General features: G+C 38.5%; 1 protein-coding gene across 2 annotated transcripts in view; it reads left to right on the forward strand.

Moving 5' to 3' along the window:
* CHRDL1 (chordin like 1) overlaps positions 1–26267 on the forward strand; it is a 227833-nt gene that overhangs the window by 151429 nt on the left and 50137 nt on the right. For both annotated transcript variants that reach the window (XM_007531268.3, XM_060183096.1), the window contains one exon: positions 939–1032. In XM_007531268.3, coding sequence (XP_007531330.1) covers positions 939–1032 — 94 coding nt within the window. The remainder of the gene's footprint in view (positions 1–938; positions 1033–26267) is intronic.

A 26267-nucleotide genomic window follows, 5' to 3' on the forward strand; every position in this document is an offset into this window, starting at 1 on the left:
TATATGCTTTTAAGAACTAAGAGCAAGATTTAAAGAAAGAACAGTATTTACAACATAGAATTTTAGAGTATGGAGGTTATGCAGACAGATCTAACCAGCAAGTAAATTTGATCTTCTCCCTTGCCTTGTGTAGAACAGAGCTGTCAATTCACATCATTTTGCATAGTTTTGTACAGTAGTCCCCCCCTTATCTGTAGTTTCACTTTCTACAATTTCAGTTACCCATGGTCAACCGCCATCCAAAAATATTACACTCAATAAGATATTTTGAGAGAGGTGGTGGGATGGAGAGGCCACATTCACACAGCTTTCATTGTAGTGCATTGCTATAATTGTTCCATCTTATTAGCAGTTGCTGTTATTAAGTTACTATACCTAATGTATAAGCTTAACTTTATCAACAATTTCTGTATATAGAAGAAAACATAGTATATACAGGATTAGAACTTTTCTGCCACCTATGGTGATCTTGGGATGTTAGCTATCAATGGGGAAGGAAGTGGTAACTGCATTGTGAGCTTGCCTTCTTGTTTTGGAAAGGGAACTAGTGAATGATGAAGGTGACTACCCAAAAATTTCACTTTACCTGAAATCTTCAGTGTCTAACTGGGTTGCAATGTTGTCACAGTGATATAAACATGAACAGAGAAGAGAGAAAACAATAAAATATTTGCTGAATTGGAGACCTAATACAGATTATGACAGGTCGTATTAGACCAGGAGGCCTGACTAGAATTGTCAACTCTGCTGTGACTATATATATTATCTGAGATTGGGAAATGGTAAGTAAAAAAGAGATGAATAATAACATTTGGAATTACTGTGAGAGAGCAGTGAAGAAAGATGTGTTTTGTGCCCTCTTGACTCCTCCACGAATTGAACTGGGTTTGCATACTTACCTCAGATCCTCTGACCTTAATTCAATTTGTCCTTGGCAGGAGGGAAATGTGTACTGTGGCCTCAAGACTTGTCCAAAGTTAACCTGTGCATTTCCAGTCTCTGTTCCAGATTCATGCTGCAGGGTGTGTAGAGGTAGGTATTCCCTCCCCAGAGATCACCATGAGTAACAGAAATTGTAAGTGATAAAAATACACGTGAAGTATCCTTGGAAATAGAATTTTCTGGTAGACAAAGATTAACTTCCTTAATTTGAAATGTTCATTTATATCAGTATTTTCATTCACAGAAGAAAAAAAATAAAAGCATTTGTTGAGAGGGTCACTGCCTAAAAGAAATTGCATGAGAAATGGGTGAGAATAATCTAATATGAAGGAGAGTGTTTTTATCCTTCCTTCCTTTATTAAAATTTATTTATTCCTTTTTGTTGCCCTTGCTTTTTATTGCTGTAGTTATTACTGCTATTGTTATTGATGTCATTGTTGTTGGAAGGGACAGAGAGAAATGGAAAGTGGAGGGAAATACAGATAGTGGGAGAGAAAGATAGACACCTGCAGACCTGCTTCATCACCTGTGAAGAGACACCCCTGGAGGTGGTGAGCCAGGAACTCGAACCGGGATCCTCCCGCCTGTCCTTACCCTTTGCGCCACCTGCACTTAACCCGTTGTGCTACTGCCTGACTCCCTCCTTCCTTCCTTAAAACTTTTTTCCCTTTACTTTCTAAGTTATCATATTGTGAAATCATTTTGACCCACAGCCTGATGTCGCTGTTTTGAAGACTTTGCAAGGCAAATTTAGTTTTCTTTTTATAATCCCACAGTAAAATGGTCTTCATACTCAAACATGTAAAATGAAAAGTACCATCTTCATAAATTATTTCCAACATAGATCATCAACTATTTTAATGTGGCATTGGAGAATGAAACAACTGCCTTAGTCATACATAAAATTGCTGAACAGCCTCCTGATCCCAATTTTTTTACTTTGTATAGGGGGTGGGGATAGAAACACCCTAATACTTCACCCCCATGCATGAAGTTTCCCATCCACGGTGCTATGTTACCATGTGGTACTGGAGCTTTAACAGAAAGATGTGCATTCTACTATGTAAACTGTCTCCCAGGCCTTAGAGTCATCAATTTCACAAGATAGTTTTTCTTCTTTGAACTTCTTTTCTTTAATAATGATAGTATTTTACTTCTAGATTTTAGGAGTAAACACAATCACCTTTAAGCTCTCCTTCACTGCCTCTTCTCAAATCTGTCAGCAGTTTTCCATGTCGGTCCCTTTTCCTGTTTTCTCTCTGGAAGTACCCTATTTATACCCTCCCCAATCAGCAGTATTTTGAATATCTACTGTTTGATCAAAATTGTGCTAAAAATGAGTAAATAATAGTAAATACAATAATAATATAGGGAAATTTTAGAGTAGATGACATATCTACACAATTCTGTTTATTTAGATGAGATATTTCACTTCTATTTGTGAGAAAATTAGTGTGTACTCAGCCTTTTACTTGTGACAACTTTGCGCTGGGCACAACCTACGAAAATATATGTGACATACATAGAAATGTTCAGTGGCCAAAAAATACCTCACTGTGTAAAAGTGTGTTATGCTACAGGCATTACAGATATTTGAGTTCCGATGTCATATAAGAGTTCCAGAGCAATAGAGAAAGTACCTGTACTTTGATGTCTCCCCCATTCTCTGTGTGTCTCTTTCTGCCTATGTAAATGAAAAATGTTGACCTGGAAATTGTAAAATTACACATGCCCAAGGCCTGAGTAATACTCATGTGCACTCATGAGCATGTATGTGTGCACCTAAACACACACATCCCAACACCATCCTATCACACTAGTCCTTGCTATCATGGAAATCACTTTATTGTTTATTTGTTAGTGATTTGATAATGATTTACAGAATTTTAAGATACTAGGAGTATAATTCTATACAGTCCCCACAGAGTTCTGTGTCCTATCCCTTTCATTAGAAATTTTCCTATTGGGCGGAAGGTAGATAGCATAATGGTTATGCAAACAGACTCTCATGCCAGAGGCCCAGGTTCAAGCCACCACACCACCATACGCCAGAGCTGAACAATACTCTGATTAAAAAGAAGAAAGAAATTTGCCTATTATTATTTATTAGTAACTTAATATTGACTTACAAAATAATAATATAATGGGTATGAATCTGCACCATTTCCACCACCAGAATGCTATATCCCTATTCCCTCCATTGGAAGCTACAGCAGTTCTCCAAAGGTTGCAGATATGGATTAACTAATATTTCTTTTTTTTTTAATTTTTTATTTAAGAAAGGATTAGTGAACAAAAACATAAGGTAGGAGGGGTACAACTCCACACAATTCCCAACACCCAATCCCCATAACCCACCCCCTCCCATGGTAGCTTTCCCATTCTCTAGCCCTCTGGGAGCATGGACCCAGGGTCGTTGAGGGTTGCAGAAGGTAGAAGGTCTGGCTTCTGTAATTGCTTCCCCACTGAACATGGGCGTTGACTGGTCGGTCCATACTCCCAGTCTGCCTCTCTCTTTCACTAGTAAGGTGTGTCTCTGGGGAAGCTGAGCTCCAGGACACATTGGTGGGGTCTTCAATCCAGGGAAGCCTAGCCAGCATCATGGTGGCATCTGGAACCTGGTGATTGAAAAGCGAGTTAACATATGAAGCCAAACAATTTGTTGAGCAATCATGGATCCCAAGCTTGGAATAGTGGAGAGGAAGTGTTAGGGAGGTACGCACTGCAAACTCTAGTGTACTTCTGCTTTCAGGTATATATTTTGCAGTAGTTTATGGATACGTGTGCACATAAGCTCTCTCTCACAGAAACTGGTGTATATCTAGATTATGGGACTGTTAGAAAGTGAACTACCTGAGATGAAATTAGAGTGTACTATAAAAGGAAAGGTCTCACACGAGTAATGAAGTTGAAGGGTTGTCATTCCACACATAAAGTCTCTGGATACAGTCTGAGGTGAAGCATGATGAGGTGGCAATCGTTGCTTTGGTTAGGTTGTGATCGGCGGATGCAATATTATTTGGTTTGGATTGGGAGATGCATACGGGAAAATGGGCCCTATCCAAGGATTCCAGGACTGGAGGAAGTAGGGGCTCTATAGTGAAGATGTGAGGTTCCTGCTGTCTTAGGGTTCAAAAACAATCAATAGTTAATATTATCATCACATTATTTGTTAATTGGGTTAACTTTGAAAAGTCCCTCTGTTATGGTTTGCTGTACAGTACCCAGTATCTTGTATATAGCTGTGCTATTGGATGCTTCTAATCTACTTGGTCTAGGCTTTTGAGAGAATCCACATATCAAATACATAGCCTATATATTAAAAAGATTCAGTTTGTCTTTTGAGAAACTTTGAGACATACAATTGATTTCCCCCTCTCATATTAATTAACTACTAATTTATATGTCTACATTTTGCTAGGAGTGTACATAAACACCATTCCCATCACCAAAGGACCGTGACCCATCCCTCCCGCCCACTCCCACCCCCCACTAGCCCAGGAAGCTACATGTCTAACCCTCACTAGTGGGTTTTTACTTTGGTGCCCTACTTACAATTTAATCAGGTCCTGCTTTTAGTTTCCCTTTCAGATCTTCTTAGTCAGCTTCTGTTGATGAGTGGGATCATCCCATACTCATCTTTATCTTTCTGACTTAGTTCACTTAACATAATTCCTTCTAGCTCTGTCCAAGATGGGTCAGAGAAGGTGGGTTCATTGTTCTTGATAGCTGCATAGTATTCCATTGTGTATATATACCACAGCTTTCTCAGCCACTCATCTAGTGTTGGGTTCTTCCAGGTTTTAGCTATTATGAATTGTGCTGCTATGAACATAGGAGTACACACCTCTTTTTGGTTGGGTGTTATGGAGTCCTTGGGGTATAACCCCAGGAGAGGAATTATTGGGTCATATGGAAGGTCCATGTCTAGCCTTCTGAGAGTTTTCCAGACTGCTCTCCACAGAGGCTGTACCAATTTACATTCCCACCAGCAATGTAAAAGGGTTCCTCTGTCCCCACATCCTCTCCAGCATTTGTTGCTGCTGTCCTTTTGGATGTATGCCATTCTTACAGGAGTGAGGTAGTATCTTAGTGTTGTCTTAATTTGCATTTCTCTGACAATCAGTGACCTAGAGCAGTTTTTCATATGTTTGTAAGCCTTTTGGATCTCCTCTGAGGTGAATGTTTTGTTCATTTCCTCTGCCCATTTTTGGATGGGGTCATTTGCTTTTTTGCGGCTAAGTTTGCTGAGCTCTTTATATGTTTTGGTGATTAGTTTCTTGTCTGATGTCTGGCATGTTAAGATCTTCTCCCATTCTGTGAGGGGTCTCTCTGCTTGTTTAATAGTTTCTTTGGATGTGCAGAAGCTTTTCAATTTGATGTAGTCCCATTGGTTTGTTTCTGCTTTAGTCTTCCTTGCAATTGGGTTTGATTCATCAAAGATGTCCTTGAGGTGTACGTGGGAAAGTGTTTTACCAATGTTTTCCTCTAAGTATTTGATTGTTTCTGGTCTGACATCTAGGTCTTTGATCCATTTGGAGTTGATTTTTGTTTCTGGTGAGATAAAGTGGTTCAATTTCATTCTTCTGCATGTTTCAACCCAGTTTTCCCAGCACCATTTATTGAAGAGAGCCTCATTTTTCCATTTAATCCTTTGGGCCCCCTTATCAAAGATTAGATGCCCATAGGTGTTGGGATTTACTTCTGGGCTTTCAATTCTGTTCCACTGGTCTGTGTGCCTATTTTTGTTCCAGTACCATGCTGTTTTGATGATGATGGCTTTATAATATTGTTTAATGTCTGGGAGTGTGATACCTCCATTTTTGTTTCTTTTCCTTAAGATGGTTTTGGCAATTCTAGTTGTTTTCAGGTTCCAGATAAATGATTGTAGTGTTTGTTCTATTCTCTTAAAGAAGCTTGGTGGAACTTTGGTGGCTATTGCATTAAATTTGTATATGGCTCTGGGGAGAATATTCATTTTGATGATATTTATTCTTCCAATCCATGAGCATGGGATATCTTTCCATTTCTTGGTATCAGTTTCTATCTCCTTGAGTAGCGACTCTTAGTTTTCAGTATACAAGTCTTTCACTTCTTTGGTCAACTTTATTCCTAGGTATTTGATTGATTTTGCTGAAGCAGTAAATGGGAGTGATTTCTGGATGTCTTCTTCTTCAGATTTAGTGTTTGCATAAAGAAATGTCACTGATTTTGTACATTGATTTTGTACCCTGATACCTTGCTATATTGCCTAACAACTTCCAGTAATTTTCTACTGGATTCTTTAGGTCTTTCTATGTATACTATCATATCATCTGCAAATAGTGAGAGCTTGTCTTCTTCCCTTCCAATCTGTATTCCTTTGATTTCATTCTCTTGCCTGATTGCTATGGCAAGAACTTCCAATGCTATGTTGAAGAGTAACGGTGACAGTGGACAGCCCTGTCTAGTCCCTGATCTGAGGGGGAATGCTTTCAGCTTCTGTCCATTGAGTATGATGTTGGCTGTAGGTTTGCTATATATAGACTCCACTATCTTGAGGAATTTCCCATCTATTCCCATTTTTTGTAGAGTTTTGAGCATGAATGGGTTTTGGATTTTGTCAACGGCTTTCTCTGCATCTATTGAGATAATCATGTGGTTGTTGGCTTTGCTTTTATTGATGTGGTGAATGACATTGATTGACTTACGAATGTTGAGCCAGTCTTGCATTCCTGGGATGAATCCCACTTGGTCATGATGAACAATCTTTCTGATGTGTTGCTGTATCCGGTTGGCCAAGATCTTGTTTAATATTTTGGCATCTATGTTCATCAGAGATATTGGTCTGTAGTTTTCCTTTTTTGTTCTGTCCCTATCAGCTTTTGGTATCAGGGTGATGTTGGCTTCATAAAAGGTGGAAGGGAGTATTCCTGTTTCTTCAATCTTATGGAATATCTTAAGAAGTATGGGTATTAACTGTTTCCTGAAAGTTTTGTAGAATTCGTTTGTGTAGCCATCTGGTCCAGGACTTTTGTTGTTGGGGAGATTCTTAATAACGGTTTCAATTTCTTTGTCTGTGATTGGTGCATTTAGATTTTGTAGTTCTTCTTGGTTCAGTTTTGGAAGTGCATAGGTTTCTAGGAATTGTTCCATTTATTCCAGATTCTCTAGCTTGGTGGCATATAGTTCTTTTTAGAAGTTTCGCAGGATTCTCTGGATTTCTGTGGTGTCAGTTGTGATATCTCCTGCATCGTTTACAATTCTATTAACTTGAGTCTTCTCTCTCTTTTGTTTGGTGAGTCTGGCTAGGGGTTTGTCAATTTTGTTTAATCTTTCGAAGAACCAACATTTGGCTTCATTGATCTTTTGTATGGTTCTTTTATTTTCGATGTTGTTTATTTCTGCTCTAACTTTAGTTATTTATGTCCTTCTGGTTGCTTTAGGGTTCCTTTGTTCCTCTTCCTCTATGTCCTTGAGGTGTGCAGTAAGGTTGTTCATTTGGGCTTCTTCTTGGTGTTTAATATGTGATTGTATGGCTATAAGTTTCCCTCTCAGTACTGCTTTAGCTGTGTCCCAAATATTTTGATAGGTTGTGTCTTCATTTTCATTACTTTCCAGGAACATTTGAATTTCCTGTTTGAGTGACTCTCTGACCCAGTGGTTCTTAAGGAGCATGTTGTTTAGTTTCCAAATTCTATGTCTTTTAATAATTTTCCGTTTGTTGTTAAATGTTAGTTTTACTCCACTGTGGTCTGAGAAGATACTTGGGATGATTTCAATGCTCTTGAATTTATTGATGCTGTCTTTGTGGCCTAACATGTGGTCTATCCTTGAGTATGTGTTATGTGGATTTGAAAAGAAGGTGTATTCCAGTTTTTTGGGGTGGAGGAGTCTGAAAATGTCCAAGAGGTCTAGTCTGTCAATCTCTTCATTCAATTCTCTTGTATCTTTATTGGTTCTCTGCTTTGTTGATCTGTCTAAGTGTGAGAGTGGGGTATTGAAGTCTCCCACTATTATTGTATTACTATTGATGTATTTTTGAAATTCTTTCAGTAGATGCTTAATGTATTTAGATGGTCCCTCATTGGGTGCATACATGTTAATAATTGTTAAGTCTTCTTGGCTGATTGATCCTCTAATCATTATGTAATGTCCTTGCCTATCTTTTATTACTTTATTTAATTTAAAATCTATCGTGTCTGAGATGAGAATGGCTGTTCCTGCCCTTTTTTGTGGACCGTTAGCCTGTATGATAGTTTTCCATCCTTTCACTTTAAGTCTGTGTTTATCTTGTTGTGACAGATGGGATTCTTGCAAGCAGCATATGGTTGGGTTATGTTTTCTGATCCATCCCCCCACCCTGTGCCTTTTGATGGGTGAGTTTAAGCCATTGACATTTATTGATATTATGGATTTAATGTATTGTAGTGCCATTGTTCTAAAAAACAATTTGTTTACTCTGATATATTGCAAGTATTATAGTGATGTTCTTGTTTATAAGAGGTCTTTTAGTACCTCTTTCAGGGCCGGCTTGGTGATGGTTGCCTCCTTTAACTGTTGTTTGTCTAAGAAGGTTTTGATCCCTCCATCTAGCTTGAATCAAAGTCTAGCAGGATATATTATCCTTGGTAGAAACACTTTTTCATTCAGGGCTCGATAGATATCTTGCCACTCCCTTCTGGCTTTTAGAGTTTGAGTGGAGAAGTCTGCAGATAATCTTATGGGTTTTCCCTTGTATGTGACTTTTTGTTTCTCTCTTGCAGCCTTTAGGATCTTTTCTTTATCCTTACTACTTCTCATTGTGACTATGATGTGTCTTGGTGTCTTCAGTTCTGGGTTGATTCTGTTTGGAACTCTCTGGGCCACTTGAACCTTGATATCCTTTTTGTTATTCAGGTCTGGGAAGTTTTCTTGTATTATTTCCTCTAGAATGTTTGATTCCCCTTCCTCTATTTCTTCCTCTGGCAGGCCAATTATACCAATATTACTTCTTTTGATATCATCCCATATGTCTTTGTTGTTGTTTTCAGTGTCTCTCAATCTCTTTTTAAGCTCTTTCACCTCTTTCTTTGTTTTCTCTAACTCATCCTCTGTCTGACTAATTCTGTTTTCTGCTTCTGTTAGTCTGCTTTCCCTTGCCTCAGCTTCTTTCTTCATTACAGCTATTTCAGCTTTCAGTTCTCTAATTGCCTCAAGATAATCAGTATTTTCCTTGGGGGTCTCAACTGTTGTTTCCCTAATACTGCCATTCCTTTCCTCCAATGTTGTTTTCATTTCTGTGATTAATAAGTTTATTACTGCTTGCATACTTTTCTTATCTATGGTTTCTTCTGACTGATTTGTGGTTTCTTCTGGGCTCTTGTCTTCATTCATTGGGGTAGCAGTTTTATTTGTTTTTAATCTACCCATTTTTTTATTTATGTGTTTCTCTTTTTTATGCTCTGTTGTTCCTCAGTTGTTGTGTATTGAGTACAAGTAACACTGTACTAAATACCTTTATGACAATTGCACTCACCAACCTCCGGAATTACAGTAGCAACTGAAGTAAGTATTGAAGTAGTTTAATCGTTACCAGTTAGCCAAACAATTTCTCCAGTCCGTGAAAAAATAGTAACCAAACCCCAGTGAAGAAAGAGAAAAGAAAGAGAGGATAGCAAGAATGGACAGTTATGCAAATCTACTACCCAGTGTATATTCTAGGGGTAACAAGAGGGGAAAGGGAACTAGAGCAGAGATACACACATAGAGAGTCCACTCTGAGTCAGATTTCTTCCCCAAAGTAATTCACAAATTCAGAAAGGCAGACAAGAAAGAAGTGTATGACAAGATTAAAAAAAAGAGAGAGAGAGAGAGAGATAAGAGAGAGAAAAGGGAGAAGTAAGAAGAAGAGTTGTAATTAAAGAGCAGTGCAAGGAACTTCCCAAATGTGTATCAGTGAATTCAAAAAAAACCAGAAAAACACCCTGTTTGTTGGTATGGTGTATCCTGCTAGGAGCTGGTTCCAGGGACTACTTATGGGGGGGGGGGTGCGGCGGGAAGGATGTATACTTGAAAATTATAAGGAATAAAAAAGAATTTTTTTCCCTACTCTAATTCTTAACCCAAATTAAGTTATAGTCGCCTCCTTGGTGTCTAAGGATACCTTATTGGCTGGCCTGCTAAAGGCAGAAAATCCTATTGTCTCCAGGGGAGTGCGTTCGGAGCTCAGAGGCTAGCAGCTTCCAGGAAATCCCCCCCTCCAGACTTTTTTAAAGGATTTCTCGAAAATGAAAACTAGCTCCAAGTCCTTTGATCCAATGAGAGCTATACTCAAGAAGTCTTTGGATCCGCCCTCAGGGTCGCGGTGGACTCTGGAGACTCCCAAGAGAAAGCCCCTGAGCTAAAGTGCTCTCTCCGGGTCCTCTGCCTGCCGCGCTCTGCAACCGGCGGAGGAGCCACCTTCCCGGGCGGAGGACAATGCCCGGCACACTCGCCTTGCCCTGCGCCGCCTGGGAAGTCTGGAGCCCCGCTAGTCCATGTCACCTTTACTCTAATTCTTAACCCAAATTAAATTATAATCACCTCTTTGGTGTCACCCCTTATTGACTGGCCTGCTAAAGGCAGAAAATCCTACCGTTGCTGAAGATGCGATCAGAGCACTCGCTGTTAGCAGCTTCTCAGTCCGCCATCTTCCTCCTCTCTCCCACATCTTAACTACTATTTCTACAACTATCTATTTATATTTGTGTATACTTTCCCTTTTTTGGCCCCTGCCTTCTCTTTCTTTTTAAATAACACCTACACCTATTAACACATCCACATATCCTTCCTTTTTCCTCTTCTCTTTCCAGGTCCCCATGGAGTTGAAGTTCAAAGCCATGTGGTCATCTTCCCCTAACATTTATCCCCTGATTGAAGTATGGGCAAAAAAAAAATGGGAGAAGGGCAGTGCAGAAGGTGGGAATTATGGCTTCTGTAACTGTTTCTGTGCTGGACATTGGCATTATCAGGTTGATCTATCCCCCCCCCCCCGGCTGTTTCTGTCTTTCCCTAATTGGATAGGAATTTGGAGAGGTGAGGTTCCTAGGCACATTGGTGAGGTTTTATGTCCAGAGAAGTCAGGATGTAACCATGATAACATCTGCAACTTGGTGGCTGGAAGATATAAAGCAGGACACAATGATTAATGAACAGAAACCAAAAAGTAGGAATAGAGCAGATAAGAATAGGGATCTTAGGGTGGAGAGAAGCTAGAAAGTCTATTTTAAGTATGTCCATGGGCCCATGACTTTCATGGTTTTTGCCTGAGTTTGGTAAATAATAGGGTTAGACAAACATATTGTCTTGGGAGATGGTGTCAGAGCTGATAATAGGGCTAGAGAGTTGGATGTGGGAAGAGAGTAGTTCCCAAACTTGAAGAAAATCTATGAATAAAATTCATTGTTTACCCCAGCAACCTGACCGATATGATATATATATATATATATATATATATATATATATATTCATATATTCATATTTAGTACAGGAGCCTGTATAACCTCTGATTCCCTGTCAATCTGACCTCACAATTTCCAGTTACAGCTGGCAACATTCTAGACTTCACTCATTTTAGAAACAATCTTCTTAAAGTGGCAGAGTAAGCTGACCCAGCCTAGCTTCAGAGAGTGGGGACATCCCCACAGTTGCTACTTTTATAGGGAAGAAAAGTTCCTGGAGTGACCCACAAGAGGGTTTATATTGATGTTCCTGATAGAAGTGACCAGTGATGGTGGAGAGAGGGATGCATTAGAAATCGAGGCCTATCATATCTGTGTGGGAATCCAGGGATTCCCTACGTAGGTCCCTAGATGATGGGGTGATCTGGTATCCATCAAAAAGGCCATCATTAAGAAATTCAGTCTTTTGCCTTATCCAGCTTTTGTAGTCCTTATTATTATTATTTTAATCTGACAAGCTTAGACTTTCTCCCATTTGTTAAAGCGTTGAATGTAATTTGTTGTATCCAAACAGCATTAGGTTCATGAGATATGCCTTCTTGGAACTTTCTGCCAGATTTCCAAGTTTCTTTGGTCTAAGTCTGATCAATTAGAGAATTTATGAAGCCTTCTTTAGGCCTTTCTACTAGGATACCAGGCTTATTAGGTCTAACTCTAATTACAGGGGGCTATTAAACACTTTTACTTTGAGTTATATAATTGCCCCTTGCTTATGGATATATGTATATCTGTACCCAGATACTAGATACTATCCTGTATCTAGTATCTTCAACTTTGTTAGAGGATGTGCCATCTAACATGGAAGTAGGTAGTCCCATGTGTTAAGAAAACTCTCAAGAGTTTTTTGGCATATCCCTTAAGCTGTCTCCCCAGCCCGTTTGTCTTTTCCTTATTGATTTGCAGTTGTACTTTATATGTTTTAGACAAAGGATATAAAGGTTGTCTAAATTCTACTCACTCTTAAGCTTCTTTAGATGAGGTGACACTTCTTCCTTGATCCACGAGTCAGGTGGAGGTGCTTCTGTCTACTTTTTTAACTATTGTATTTCTATCCTAGCCTGTATCACAGTGTGTTATAAACAGTGTAATTTAATGCTGTTTATTAGTATCCCTTAGCAGGTTACAGTTCACAGAGGGAAAAATAGATTTTATATGTTTGTATACATAAATATCTGTACTCGGTAGGTTCTCAGTGAGTGTTAGTTCAAAGAATAAACAAATGTTAATCCAGATAAAAGAAGCACATATAGGAAGAAAAATCAGTATGAACTAGGTTGTCTTCAATATTTACTTAAGTGTATCATCTGTATGCTATTATCAGAGATTTCACTCTGTTTAGTAAAAATAGGCTCCTTCTCTTCCATATTAGTTTAGATTTATGAGGTTTGATTCTTTTTATAAACCCAAATAGCTCACCATTTCAAACATAATAAAATTCTCTATGTAGTTTTCTCTAGATGTGAGAACTTGGACTAAATTCGTGATAGCTATTATCTTAATACTAGCTATTTTTTGTTATTAATTTCTTTTTATGCAGTACTTCACATCTGAAAATATTTTAGCTGCTTGAGAAAGTATCTAAGAATTTAATAGATTGAGGCAAATATGAAAATTTATCTTCCTTCTTCCTTCCTTCCTTCCTTTTTACCTTCCATCTGAACCTTTGTTCCCTATCTTTCTTTCACCTCTTGTTAATTTTTAGTGCATTCTCTTTAGTTCTGCATCTTCTTCCTTTTTAAAAAAATACTTAGTTTTTTAAATTGCAAGTCACTTCTTGCTTTGTGAAATTCTAACTCTTTGTTCAAGTTCTCTGATGCTACACAGTTCTGACTGCCTTCGTTCTCTGTCATTTTTGTTGAGTTGTTCCCCCATATAGGTAAACACGTACTAGACACAGAGGGTATGCAAGTGGGTAAGATTTAGTTCCTTGCTTTGTGGAGTCCATTACAATTTTGTCTAGATAGACCTACTAAGAGTATAAAATAATTAAAATAAGTGAATAGTCTTTATGTTTCTAATATTGAATATATACACTATATGTCTGTACTGCTATTAATAGTGAGAGGAAATATAGTAAGAATACTTTATTTAAATTTTGTATTTGTAAAAAGAAAACATTGACAAAACCATAGGATAAGAGGGGTACAGCTTCGCACAGTTCCCACCATAATAACTCTGTATCCAATCCCCTCCCCTGATAGCTTTCCTATTCGTTAACCCTCTGGGATTATGGACCCAAGGTCATTTTGGAATGCAGAAGGTTGAAGGTCTGGCTTCTGTAATTGCTTCCCTGCTGAACATGGGCATTGAGAGGTCAATCCATACTCCCAGCCTGTCTCTCTCTTCCCCTACTGGGGAAGGGCTCTGGGGAAGCAGAGCTCCAGGACAAATTGGTGGGGTTGTCTATCTAGGGAAGTCTGGTTGGAATCATGCTAGCATCTGGAACCTGGTGGTTGACAAGAGAGTTAACATACAAAGCTAAACAAATTGTTGACCAATCATGGACTTAAGGGCTGGAATAGTGCAGATGAAGAGTTGGGGGCTCCTCCATTTTGTAGATAGCTAGTAGGCATATTTTAGTTAAATTCCAAATGGCCTGTGGCTATACTAAGTTTTTTTTTCCTTTTTCTTTTTGCCCTTCAGCCTGAAATCTGATATGCCAGTGGGCCCAAGTTATTGTCTGGGGAGATGATGTCATGGTTGAAAAAAGGACCAGAAAGCTGGATCAGGGAAGAGAGTAGCTCCCTAACATGGGAAAAGGCTATAAATATTGTTGACTGTAAACCCCATCGATTTGATGTGATCTGGGGCCCATATTCAGCTTAGGAGCCTATGTGATCTCTGCATCCCTGTAGATCTGAGCTCACATTCTTTGGTCATGAGTAGGAACATTCCATGCTGCCCCAATATAGCCCCATATTTCTCATGTATAGCATAAAGTATGTTGTCCATCCTCCCTTCGGAGGATGGAACATTCTCTACCATTGTTGATCCAAGTTGAGGTCAAGGTCCTATGGAGGCCCAAAAATCAGTAGTAAGAATTCTTTTGTTGTAAGAATAAGGAAAAACAACAAGCCAGCAAATTCTGACTGAATATATTTCACAGAATTCTATCAGAAATTAAACTGTGGAAGTTATTATGTGTCCTTCTGATGGTTTTATAGTACTTTTAAAACTTTTTAATTAAAAAGTTATAAATGGTCTAAAACTTTTAAGTTTATTATTATTTACATTGTTGTCTGGATTATAAACTCTCTCTTAAAACTCACATGTAAATATTACTTAAAATAATATAGAAAATGTGTCACAATTTTTTCTTCAAATGCCTTTCTTCAAAATTTCTGCTATAGAAAGAACAGAAAGGTAAACTCAAAGCCCGATTTGACTGAATTTGGAGTAAGGCACCAAAGTAAAAATCTCTGGGTTGAGGGCAAGGGCAGAAGTTTGACTTCACTCGGTGGGTTGGGGATAGGACACAGTCTTTTGGTGTTGGAAATGGTGTCTATGTACACTCCTATTAATTTGTAGTCATATAAATTACTATTTAATTAATATGAGAGGGGAAAATTGATTGAATGCCTCAAAAATTTTATTGCACAGACCATAGGCTGAGTCTTTTATATGTTGACTCTCTTAAAAGCTTAGACCAGGGAGAACAGAAGCAACTGGTGGCACAGCTATATACAAATAATGTCAAAGGACATAAATTATTGTGATGTGTATGATATAGGAAATCCTAGCAATGGGATTTTTCAAAGTCAACCCAATTGCCAAATAATGTGATTGTATTAATAACTATCTATTGCCTTCTTAAACACTAAGATAGCAGGAACCTCCCACTTCCTCTATAGAGCTTATATTTCCCCCAGTCCTGGAACCTCTACGTGGGGGCTCACTTTCCTGCATGCTTCTCTCAATTCTCATACCAAATGATATTGCATCTGCTGATCCCAACCTAATCAATGCAACAAGTACAACCTCAGCCTGCTTCACTTCAGACTGTGTCCAGAGATGTCAGGCGTGGAATGTCAAACCTTCAGCCTTATTACTCAGGTGAGACCTTTCTTTTCATAGAATTCTCTAATTCCATTCCAGGTGTTTCACTTCCTAACAAGGTCCCAAAACCTAGATATATACCAGGTCCCATGAGATAGAGTATATGTTCACATGTACTCACAAATTAGGGCAAAATGTATACCTGAAAGCATAAGTACACAATATTATACAGTGAGTCAGTATAAAGTTCATAATGAAATAGTGTATACTTAGACTCAGATACCCTCCTCACTACTTCCTATTACTACTTCCTATTACTTCCCTCACTCTAAAGCTAACCTTATCAAAACAAGGACTGCAAAAGCTGAATAAGGGCAAGAGACTGGCATACTTTAACGATGACTCTTTAGTCACTATCAGGCCACCACGAGCTGGGGTCCTAGTGGGGGAGTCCTGAGATTCCCAAACAGACATGATGGGCCTAGACCTCGAATAAATCCCTCTCCAATATTATCAGTCATCTCTATTAGGAACAAACAATAGACCTCTTAGTATGCCCCATAGGACCTTGACCTCAACTTGGATCTCAAGGGAGGATGGAAGACATACTCTATGCTCCACCAAGGAAGATGGGTCCTGAAATTCGGGGACCTTGGAGATCACATAGGCTCCTAAGCTGAATATGGGCCCCAGATCACATCAAATCAATGGGCTTTACAGTCTACAATATTTATACATCTTTCCCATATTTTGGAGCTACTCTCTTCCCTGATCCAGATTTCTGATTCTTTTTCCAGCCATTATGTCATCTTCCCTGACAATAACTTGGATCCACCTGCATATCAGAATTAAGGATTGCAGGGGGGGGGAACTAGTATAGTCATGGGCCCTTTGGAATATAGGCCTACTAGCTATCTACAAAACAGAGATCCCCCAACTGTTCATCTCCATTATTCCATCCTTTAGGTTCATGATTAGCTAAGAACTTGTTTGGCTTTATATGTTAACTCTTTTTTCAGCCACCAGGTTCCAGATGCTATCTTGATGCCAACCTGAATTCCCTGGGAAGACACCTCACCAATGTGTCCTGAAGCCCAGATTCCCCAGAGCTCCACCCCACTAGGGAAAGAGAAAGATAGGCAAGCAATTACAGAAGGCAGACCTTCCACCTTCTGCACCCCTTAATGACCTTTGGTTCATACTTCCAGAGGGATAAAGAATAGAAAAGCCATCAGGGGAGGGGATAGGATATGAAGTTCTGATGGTGGGAACTGTGTGTAGTTGCACCTGTCTTATCCTATGGTTTTACTCAGTGTTTCCTTTTTATAAATACAAAATCAAAAAATAAAATAAAAAAGAAATATCTCACCAGTTTTGAGGATTTAGAATGTTGACATCTCAGACTTGGCATCACTGGAGATAATCCATAGTAACAAGTCAGTAGAAACATAGTGTGGCATGGTAGCACTTGTAGTGTTGATTTTGTTGAGGTCAACACAGTCAGTAAGATGGTAAGGGATAAGAGAGAAGAAATACCAAGAAATATGGACATAGAGCTAGAGGTTTAAAGACTAGAAGAAATAAGGATCTTAACCAGAATGGGAGGGGTATGGAGATAACTTTCTATCAGAGAAGGAAAATAATAAATCAGTAATAACATATCTGTGTATAGATAATTCTCCTAATATGACAGATATAAACAAATGACAGGCGTAATGTAAGATGGCAAAGCACTTGGGTTGAGTAGTCCAGAAGGTCTCCCCCAAAGAGATCTCATTTTATATTCAGACCAGAAAGATAAAAAGGAGCCACCCATGTAAAGACCATGGCAGAGGAGCACTCCTGACAGAAATAAAGGAAAATTCAAATGATGCAGAGTTTTAGAGCATTCAAAATCCTAAGAATGATTGTGGCTTTGAATACTGTCATTGTATTCAAAGGTGGTAAGGGATGGGGAGGGCTAGTAGTTTACATATCTAGTAAAGCACAAGTTTCCATATGCAAGGACCAGGGGTCAAACCCTTTATATCCACTTTCAGGAGTTGTGGAAGCTTCATGAGCAATGTAGCAGTGCTTCTCTGTCTTTTTCTCCCTCTCTACCTCTATCTGTCTCTTGTCTCCTATCAAAAAATGGTTGTCAAGAATGATGCAGACCTGTAGACACCAAGCCTCAGTAATAATACTTATGGCAAACAAAAAAGTCACACGAAATGGAGATGAACTGACATGTAACAGTCAGATCAAGGCAGCACCTTCAGATAACCTTGTTTTGAGTAGCATTATATGTTTATTCCTTTTATTATTTATTTAATTTTAATTACTACCAGGGTTATCATGTGAGCTTATTATCTGACCTGTGGTAACAAGGTGACTGTCTTTCTCCCCCTGCACAGTTCTATTCTTTCTTTTTTTCTGATCAATACAGAGAGAAGTAAAAGGGGCAAAGGGGAGAAAAAAAAAGACACCTGGAGCCCTGTTCTGCTACTCCTGAAACTTCTCCCCTACAGGTCAGGAACAGGAATGCATACCTCATCCTTCATGCATGGCAATGTATGTACTATAAAAAGGGCACCACCACCCAGATCCACTTACCTTTTTCAGTAAGTGCTTTGTACTAACCATCAAAAGTTAATATGGATCTACTTGTTGCCTGACAAGATTTATTCTTCTATTATACCCTGGATATTTTCATACCTGTTTCTTTTTTAAAAATCTTTCTGTTTATAAAAAGGAAACATTGACAAAACCATAGAATAATAGGGGTACAGCTTCACACAATTCCCACCACCAGACCTCCATATACCATCCCCTCCACTGAAAGCTTTCCTATTCTTTAACCTTCTGGGGGTATGGACCCAAGATCATTGTGGGATGCAGAAGGTTGAAGATCTGGCTTCTATAATTGCTTCCCCGCTGAACATGGGCGTTGGCAGGTCAATCCATACTCCCAGCCTGTCTTTCTCGTTCCCTCGTGGGGAAGGGCTAGGGGGAAGTGGAGCTCCAAGGTACATTGGTGGGGTTATCTGTCCAGGGAAGTCTGCTTACATCCTGCTAGCATATGGAACCTGGTGGCTGAAAAGAGATTTAAAATATAAAGCCAAACAAATTGCTCAAGGTCGCTGATTGTCAGAGAAATTTAAATAAAGACAACATTGAGATACCACCTCACTCCTGTGAGAATGGCATACATCAAAAAGGACAGCAGCAACAAATGCTAGAGAGGCTCTGGGGACAAAGGAACCCTTCTGCACTGCTGGTGGGAAATGTAAATTGGTCTGGCCTCTGTGGAGAGCAGTCTGGAGAACTCTCACAAGCTTAGACATGGACCTTCCATGTGACCCAGTAATTCCTCTCCTGGGGATATACCCCAAGGACTCCATAACACCCAATGAAAAAGATATGTGTACATCTATGTTCATAGCAGAAGAATTCATAATAGCTAAAACCTGGAAGCAACCCAGGTGACCAACAACAGATGAGTGGCTGAGAAAGCTGTGGTATGTATACACAATGGAGTACTATGCAGCTATTAAGAACCATGAGCCCACCTTCTCTGACCCATCTTGGATGGAGCTAGAAGAAATTATGTTAAGTGAGCTAAGTCACTTAGAAAGATAAAGATGAGTATGGGATGATCCCACAGAAGTTAAGAAAGAAGAACAGAAAGGGAAACTAAAAGCAGGATCTGACTAAATTTGTAGTAGGGCACCAAACTAAAAACCCTGGGTGGAGGGGAATGTTCAACTTCATGGGGTGGGGGATGGGACATAGTCTTTTGGTAGTGGGAGTTGTGTTTATGTACACTCCTATCAATTTGTAGTCATTTAAATCACTAATTAATATGAGAGGGGAAAATTGAATGTCTCAAACTTTTTAAAGCACAGACTGAGTCTTTTTAATACATAGGCTGAGTCTTTGATATGTTGATATGTTGACTCTCTTAAAAGCTTAGTCCAGGAAGAACAAAAGCAACCAGTAGCATAGCTAAATGCATGTGTACCAGAGTACACCTGTTATGCTTCAACCAGGAAAGGTGGATATTTTTTCCTCACCTCATCTTCCACCTATGTCCCAATTTAATTTGACTCAGATCTATAGGAAATAAGAGTCCACACTGAATACAGGCATACTTGTCATTGCTAGCTTAACCAACTAGTCATTATAATCCAACTGTGAGTTAGGGATTATTTTGTTTGAAGAAAATGATATGAGCAATTTTAACTGAAGAATAATTAACATAAGCAACAAAATGATATTAGTACATTAAGAAACAAAATAGTGTAAATGGCATATACTCTGAAACTAGGACATATACTTGATACTTCAGAGCTCTGACTTAGTAATAATGTTATTTTGGTCAAAATCCCTAAACATTTGGAACATGTTTTTTTGTTTGTGTGTTAGTTTTTGTTTTGTTTTCTTTTGACTATAGAAATTGAATTTATCTTATCTGTCACTCTGTAAAAGTTACCATAGGCTTGGAGATGGCTAATCCAGTAGGTACACACATGCAGTCCACTCTGGGTTCCCTGGCCCCATGGCCACAAGGGACGAGGGTCAGAGCTGCCCTCCAGGGAGTCCCAGGGTAACTCTGTATGCCAGGACAATGTGTGGAGAGAATCTCAGGGTCATTCATCCCAGGAGGCAGCCTCAGAAAGGTGGGCAGCCTGTTTATTGAAAAGAAAGGCAAGCAGATTATAACCCTAACTCAGGGGGATGGATGAAGTAACCATTAACCCAAACACAGAGCCACACAATGCATAGTCACATTTTGACCAACGAACTGTTTGATCACAAGCTTTACAGTGTACATTTTTTTCCAGAGGTAAATTGCAGGCATCTTAGGGCATGGCAGGGGAGGGGGAAGCAGCTGAGCAATCAGGATGTTTGCTGGTGGTTTTAAGGTTAACCACACACAGTAATCCATGGCTTTTAATTAAAGAAGGAAGAGGGTGGCATGTGTAGAAAGGAGCCCATGTCCAGGGGTCCAGCCATCATAAATTCCAGAAACCAGTGTAATCTGCCTTTGTCTTGACCTGAAGGGAAAGTTGGGGGTCAACTCACTTGGACCTCATGGAAACAATGGCCTGGACTTTCTGGGACAGTGGGCCCATACTTTAACACACATGTTTCAATGTGTGATGGCTCAGTTCTCATGCTCCTAGTCCTCACCAATAGTAGGGAAGCTTCATGAGTGTTGAAACAATGGTGCAAGTATCTCCTCTAACAGTCTCTCTCTCTCTCTCCCTCCCTCTCTCTCTCTCTCTCTCTCTCTTTCTCTCTCTCTCATTCTCTTTCTGTTTCTAACTTCTATCAAAAACATTTGAAGAGAGAAAAAAATGGCACTGGAAATGATAGAGCCAAGAAGGTAACAAGCCCTAGCAATAAAAAAAAAGATAACTAATATGATGAAAATGTTTATAAATGAGTGGAGAAAGAAGCTATATTTTTGTCATTAATATATATATACTAATTATATATAGTATATAATATGTTATATACAATATATTTATATATAAATAGACACACATATACATATATACACACACATTCACAATGGAATTAGTACTCTGCCATTAAACAGATGTAAGTGTGCCTTTTCAGTGTAAAATGCAAGGAACTCAATGTGATTATGATAAATTAAGTAAATAAAGAAGTTAAAGACATTTCTTTTTAAAGATTTTATTTATTTATGGGAAAGATAGGAGAGAGAAAGAACCAGACATCACTCTGGCACATGTGCTGCTGGGGACTGAACTTGGGACCTCATGCTTGAGAGTCCAAAGCTTTATCACTGCTCCACCTTCCAGACACTTTAATTTAAATTAAAATTTTAATTTTAATTTAAAGACACTTTAATCAGATGACTTTACTCATGTTTGTAATATAAATAAATCAAACAAACTGGCAAAAACAACAAAACTAACTGTTGGCAAAAACTAAGGTTGCCACTGGAGGGAAAAGGAAAATATGAATGGAAGGAATGGTAGCAGGTTATTTTGATAGTGACAGTACAGTAAAGCTTTTGTTGTGAATACAATGAGTCTTATACACATGTAGAGGTTCAAACCTATACTCATGAAATTCTCTATTTATTGATAGATTGATTTAATAATGATTGACAAGACTGTAGGATAAAAGGGGCACAATTCCTCATATTTCCCGCCACCAGACATCCATATACCATACTCTCCACTGGAAGCTTTCCTATGCTTTATCCCTCTGGGAGTATGGACCCAGGGTTATTATGGGGTTCAGAAGGTCAGAGGTCTGTCTTCTGTAACTGCTTCTCTGCTGAACATGGATGTTGGCAGATTGATCCATACTCCCAACCTGTTTTTGTCTTTCCTTAGTGGGACAGGGGTCAGAAAAGTTGGGGTTTAAGGATCCACTAATGAAGTAATCTGCCCAGGGAAGTCAGATTGGCATAATTGTAGCATCTTCAACTTGTTTAATAATCAGGAACCTAAAGGAGGAATATAGCAGATGACATAAGGCATCTGCATTTTGGAAAAAAATTAGGAAGTCTATTTTAGGTATATTCCAAGGGGTCCAAAGACTTTACTAATTTTTTCTGGAGCCTGACAGTTAACATTCATGTGGGATAAAGGTATTATTTGGGGAGATGGTATAAGAATAGGAAATATGACAAAAAAACTGAATCAGGGAAGAGAGTAGCTCCCAAATATGGAAAAAGTAGATAAATACCACTAACTGTAAACCTCATTGATCTGATCTGGGGTTTATATTCTGCACAGAAGTTTGTGTAACCACTCCATACTTGTAGGTCTGAGCTCAGATTTCATGGTCATAGCTAAGAAAATTCCAGGCTGCACGCATCTTCCTCAAATGGCAGAGTATGTTGATACAGCCTTCCTTTGAACAATAGGACATTACCTATAATTATTGATCCACATTGAGGGCAAGGTTCTGTAAAGGCACAAAGGAGGATCCACTATGCTGTTCCTGCTGGAAATGACCATCGATGGTGGAGTGAGGTGTCTCTTAGAGGTCTGAGCTCATCATATCTATATGGGAACCCAATGATTCCCTGACTAAGGCCACCGATATGGGGTGGCTTGGTAGTGACCAAAAGAGCCATCATTAAAGTATGCCAATATCTTGCCCTTATCCAGCTTTTGTGGTTCTTACTTTATCTGACACGGTTGGACTTAGAGTGATTGAAGGAAGTGAAATACAAAGTAAGTGAGGGAGGTATCTAGGTCTAAGTAGAGTCTATCTGATTAAGTACTTTAAGATGTCTTTTTAAGGTCATTCTATTTGATTGTTGCCCTTATTAAGTCACTGCAAACTACTGTGCACTTTTACTTTAATGTGTATATTTTTTCATAACTTATGGATAAATGTGCACATGTGCTCTGTCTCATGGGCCCTGATCTATATCTAGGTTCAGTGGCTTTATTAGGAAGTGTGCCATCTGAAATGGAATTAAGGAGTTCTGTGAGCTAGGAAAGGTCTCACTCAAGTAATGGAGCTGAAGGTTTGGCATTGCATTCCAGTTCTGGCGTCTCTGGACATCTTCTGAAGTGAAACATACTGAGTTGGTACTAGTTACATTGACTTGGTTGAACTCAGAAGATGCTGTATTAAATGGTATGGATTGAGAGTATCATGAAGGAAAATGCCCAGAACTGGGAGAAATATGGGATTATAGAATAGGGAATGTTCCTGTTTTTTTAGAGTTTAACAGGGCAATTGATAGTTATTGTTATAACCAAGTTATTAGGGAATTTGGTTTACTTTGAAAATCCCATAGTTAGGATTTAGCATAGCATAGAAGACCTTACCATGATTTATGCCATTTAATGACTATAAGCTACTAGGAGAACAAGACTGTAAGTTACTAGGCATTTATACTATATTAGCACAATTTCCACCACCAAAGGTCTCTGTCCCTACCCCAACCCCCCTATAGTGAAGCTGAAAATCCACCCTCCTCCTCCCCCTAGAATTTTTTTTACTTTGGTGCAATACTCCAAACTCAGTTAAATACTGCTTTGTGTTTCCTTTTCTGTTCTTATTTTTCAACTTCTGTTTATCAGTGGAATCTTTACATACTTGTCTTTCTCTTCTTGACTTATAACACTTGACGTAATTTCTTCTAGCTCCATCCAGATGGATCTGAGAAGGTGGGTTCATTATTCTTATTAGCTGAGTACTATTCCATTGTATTCCTAAAATTCTCTAGTATTGTAAGCCAATAATAAATCAATATAAATGAATCAAATAAGATGGCTAGTTGTTCTAGAAGGCCTAATTCAAAATTCTAACTTACTGATTAATAGTTATTATATTTTGTATAATAGTAACTATTTAGTACCTTTTTATCACATAGTCTATCTTTTTAAATTAATGTAATCTCCATGTTTAGAATTTAATTACCCATGTTTATTGTAAAATTAGGTCCTGGGAATAACAATATTTTGAATAATCCTTTTGTCACAATTGCAATCTCTTTTATTACATCCTCAAAATCAGCAGATAAAAGTACATTTTTATATTTATCACTTCACAGTTAACAATATGTTGAATTATTTCTCTGACATCTCTTCTCTGATATAAATCATTTCCATTCATATTCTCATGCACATATTAAATCCAATCACTTCAATGTAACATATTCTTTTTTCTCTGTTTTTACTTTATTTACGTCTTCCACATGAACATAATGTGATTGAGTATGCATTGAAGTTCTAACTTATGGAGTAACTATATATATTTTTCTGTTCAAATAATGTTTTACAAAGGTATGTCTGTTTATCAGTATATTACTCATGCAGGAGGGAACCCAGATATTCTTCACTGCTACACTGGCTACCCTACTTGCAGGGGAAATGTTGAAGAAAAAAAATGTAACCTTGTGAGTGTTAAACTTGCAAAACTCAATATAAAGAGAACCATTAAGACAGGCTCTCTGCACTGTCACCAAACACTAATGTGTGCCTTCCTTCCTCGGTCAGTCAGAAAAAGCTGTGGATTGAATCTCATAAGTCTGGCTGATGTACCAGCAATGACATGCACTCTGCCAGCCTCTCCTGACTACCCCAGAGCACTAAAGTCATTTCTAAACCTGTGAGATCTGAGAACATGATGAACTATAGCATGCTTAGACTACCACCTGGTACATAGTACTACATGTTTACACAATTTACCTAGTGGGAAACCAAGATTACATTTGATCTTCACATACAAATTTAGTCAAATACCCATCAAAGTCCCACCAATTTTCTTTAAGAGAATAGAACAAAAATTACAATCATGTATCTGGAACCAGAAAACACCTAGAAGTGCCAAACCAATCTTGCAGAAAAAGAAACAGAAATGGAGGAATCACATTTCCAGATCTCAAACTATATTATAAAGCCATCATAATCAAAACTGCATGATACTGGAACAAAAGTAGATACAGACCAGTGGAACAAAACTGAAAGTCAAAAAAGTCAAAAAAATAAACCCTCACACCTATGGGAATCTAATTTTGACAAGATGGCTCAAAATAATAAGTGGAGGGAGGAGGGTCTCTTCAATAAATGGTGCTGGGAAAATTGGGTTGAAATATGCAGAAGAATGAAACTGAACCACTTTATCTCACCAGAAGCAAAAGTTAACTCCAAATGGATCAAGTACTTGAGTGTTAGACCAGAAACTATCAAATTCTTAGAGGAAAATATTGGTGGAACTCTTTCCCATCTAAATCTCAAGGGCATATTTGATGGTACAGAACCAATTGCAAGGAAGACTAAAACAAACAAACAAACAAAAAATGATGGGACTACATCAAATTAAAAAGCTTCTGCACAAAAAAAGAAACCACCACCCAAAAAGACTCCTGGTAGAATGGGAGAAGATTTTTACATGTCGTACATCAGACAAGAGGCTAATGACCAAATTATATAAAGAGCTCACCAAACTTAGCAACAAAAAAAGTAAATGATCCCATCCAAAAAAGGGCAGAGAATATGAACAGAATATCCACTACAGAAGAGATACAAAAACCAACAAACATTAAATGGTTCTCCATGTCACTGATTGTCAGAGATGCAAATAAAACAACAATGAGATACCACCTCACCCCTGTGAGAATATCATACATCAAAAGCAACAGCAGCAACAAATGCTAGAGAGGTTGTGGGGACAAAGGAACCCTCATAAACTGCTAGTGAGAATATAAATTAGTCCAACTCCTGTGGAGAGTAGTCTGGAGAATCCTCACAGGGTTAGAAATGGGCCTTCCTTATGACCCAGTAATTCCTCTTTTAGGGATATATCCTAAGGACTCCATAACACTCCTCAAAATAGATATGTGTACATCTATGTTCATAGCTGCACAATTAGTAATAGCCAAAACCTAGAAGCAACCCAGATGTTCAACAATTGATGAAAGGCTGAGAAAGATGTGGTATATTTACACAATTGAATACTACAGAGTTATTAAGAATAATGAACCCACCTTCTCCAACTCATCCTGGATGGAGTTAGAAGGAATTATGTTAAGTGAGCTAAGTCAGAAAGAGAAAAATGACTATGGGATGATCCAAGTCATTAACGGAAGTTGAGATAGAAGAACAGAAAGGGAGACACAAAGCAGAGACTGGTTGAGTTTGGAGTATTGCACCCACCAAAAAAAAAAAAAAACCTCTGAGGGGAGGGTGAGGGTAGATTTTCAGCTTCATTATAGGGGGTGGGGTTAGGGACACAAACCTTTGGTGGTGGGTATGGTGTTTATATACACTCCTGTTAACTTATAGTCTTATAAATCACTAATCAATATGAGAGGGGGAAATTAGAATGAATCTCAAACTTTTTGTGTTGCATAAACCCAAGTTCTGAGTATATATTGCTTCAGTC

The sequence above is a fragment of the Erinaceus europaeus genome, chromosome X, assembly GCF_950295315.1.
Source record: "Erinaceus europaeus chromosome X, mEriEur2.1, whole genome shotgun sequence".
Classification (NCBI taxonomy): domain Eukaryota; kingdom Metazoa; phylum Chordata; class Mammalia; order Eulipotyphla; family Erinaceidae; genus Erinaceus; species Erinaceus europaeus.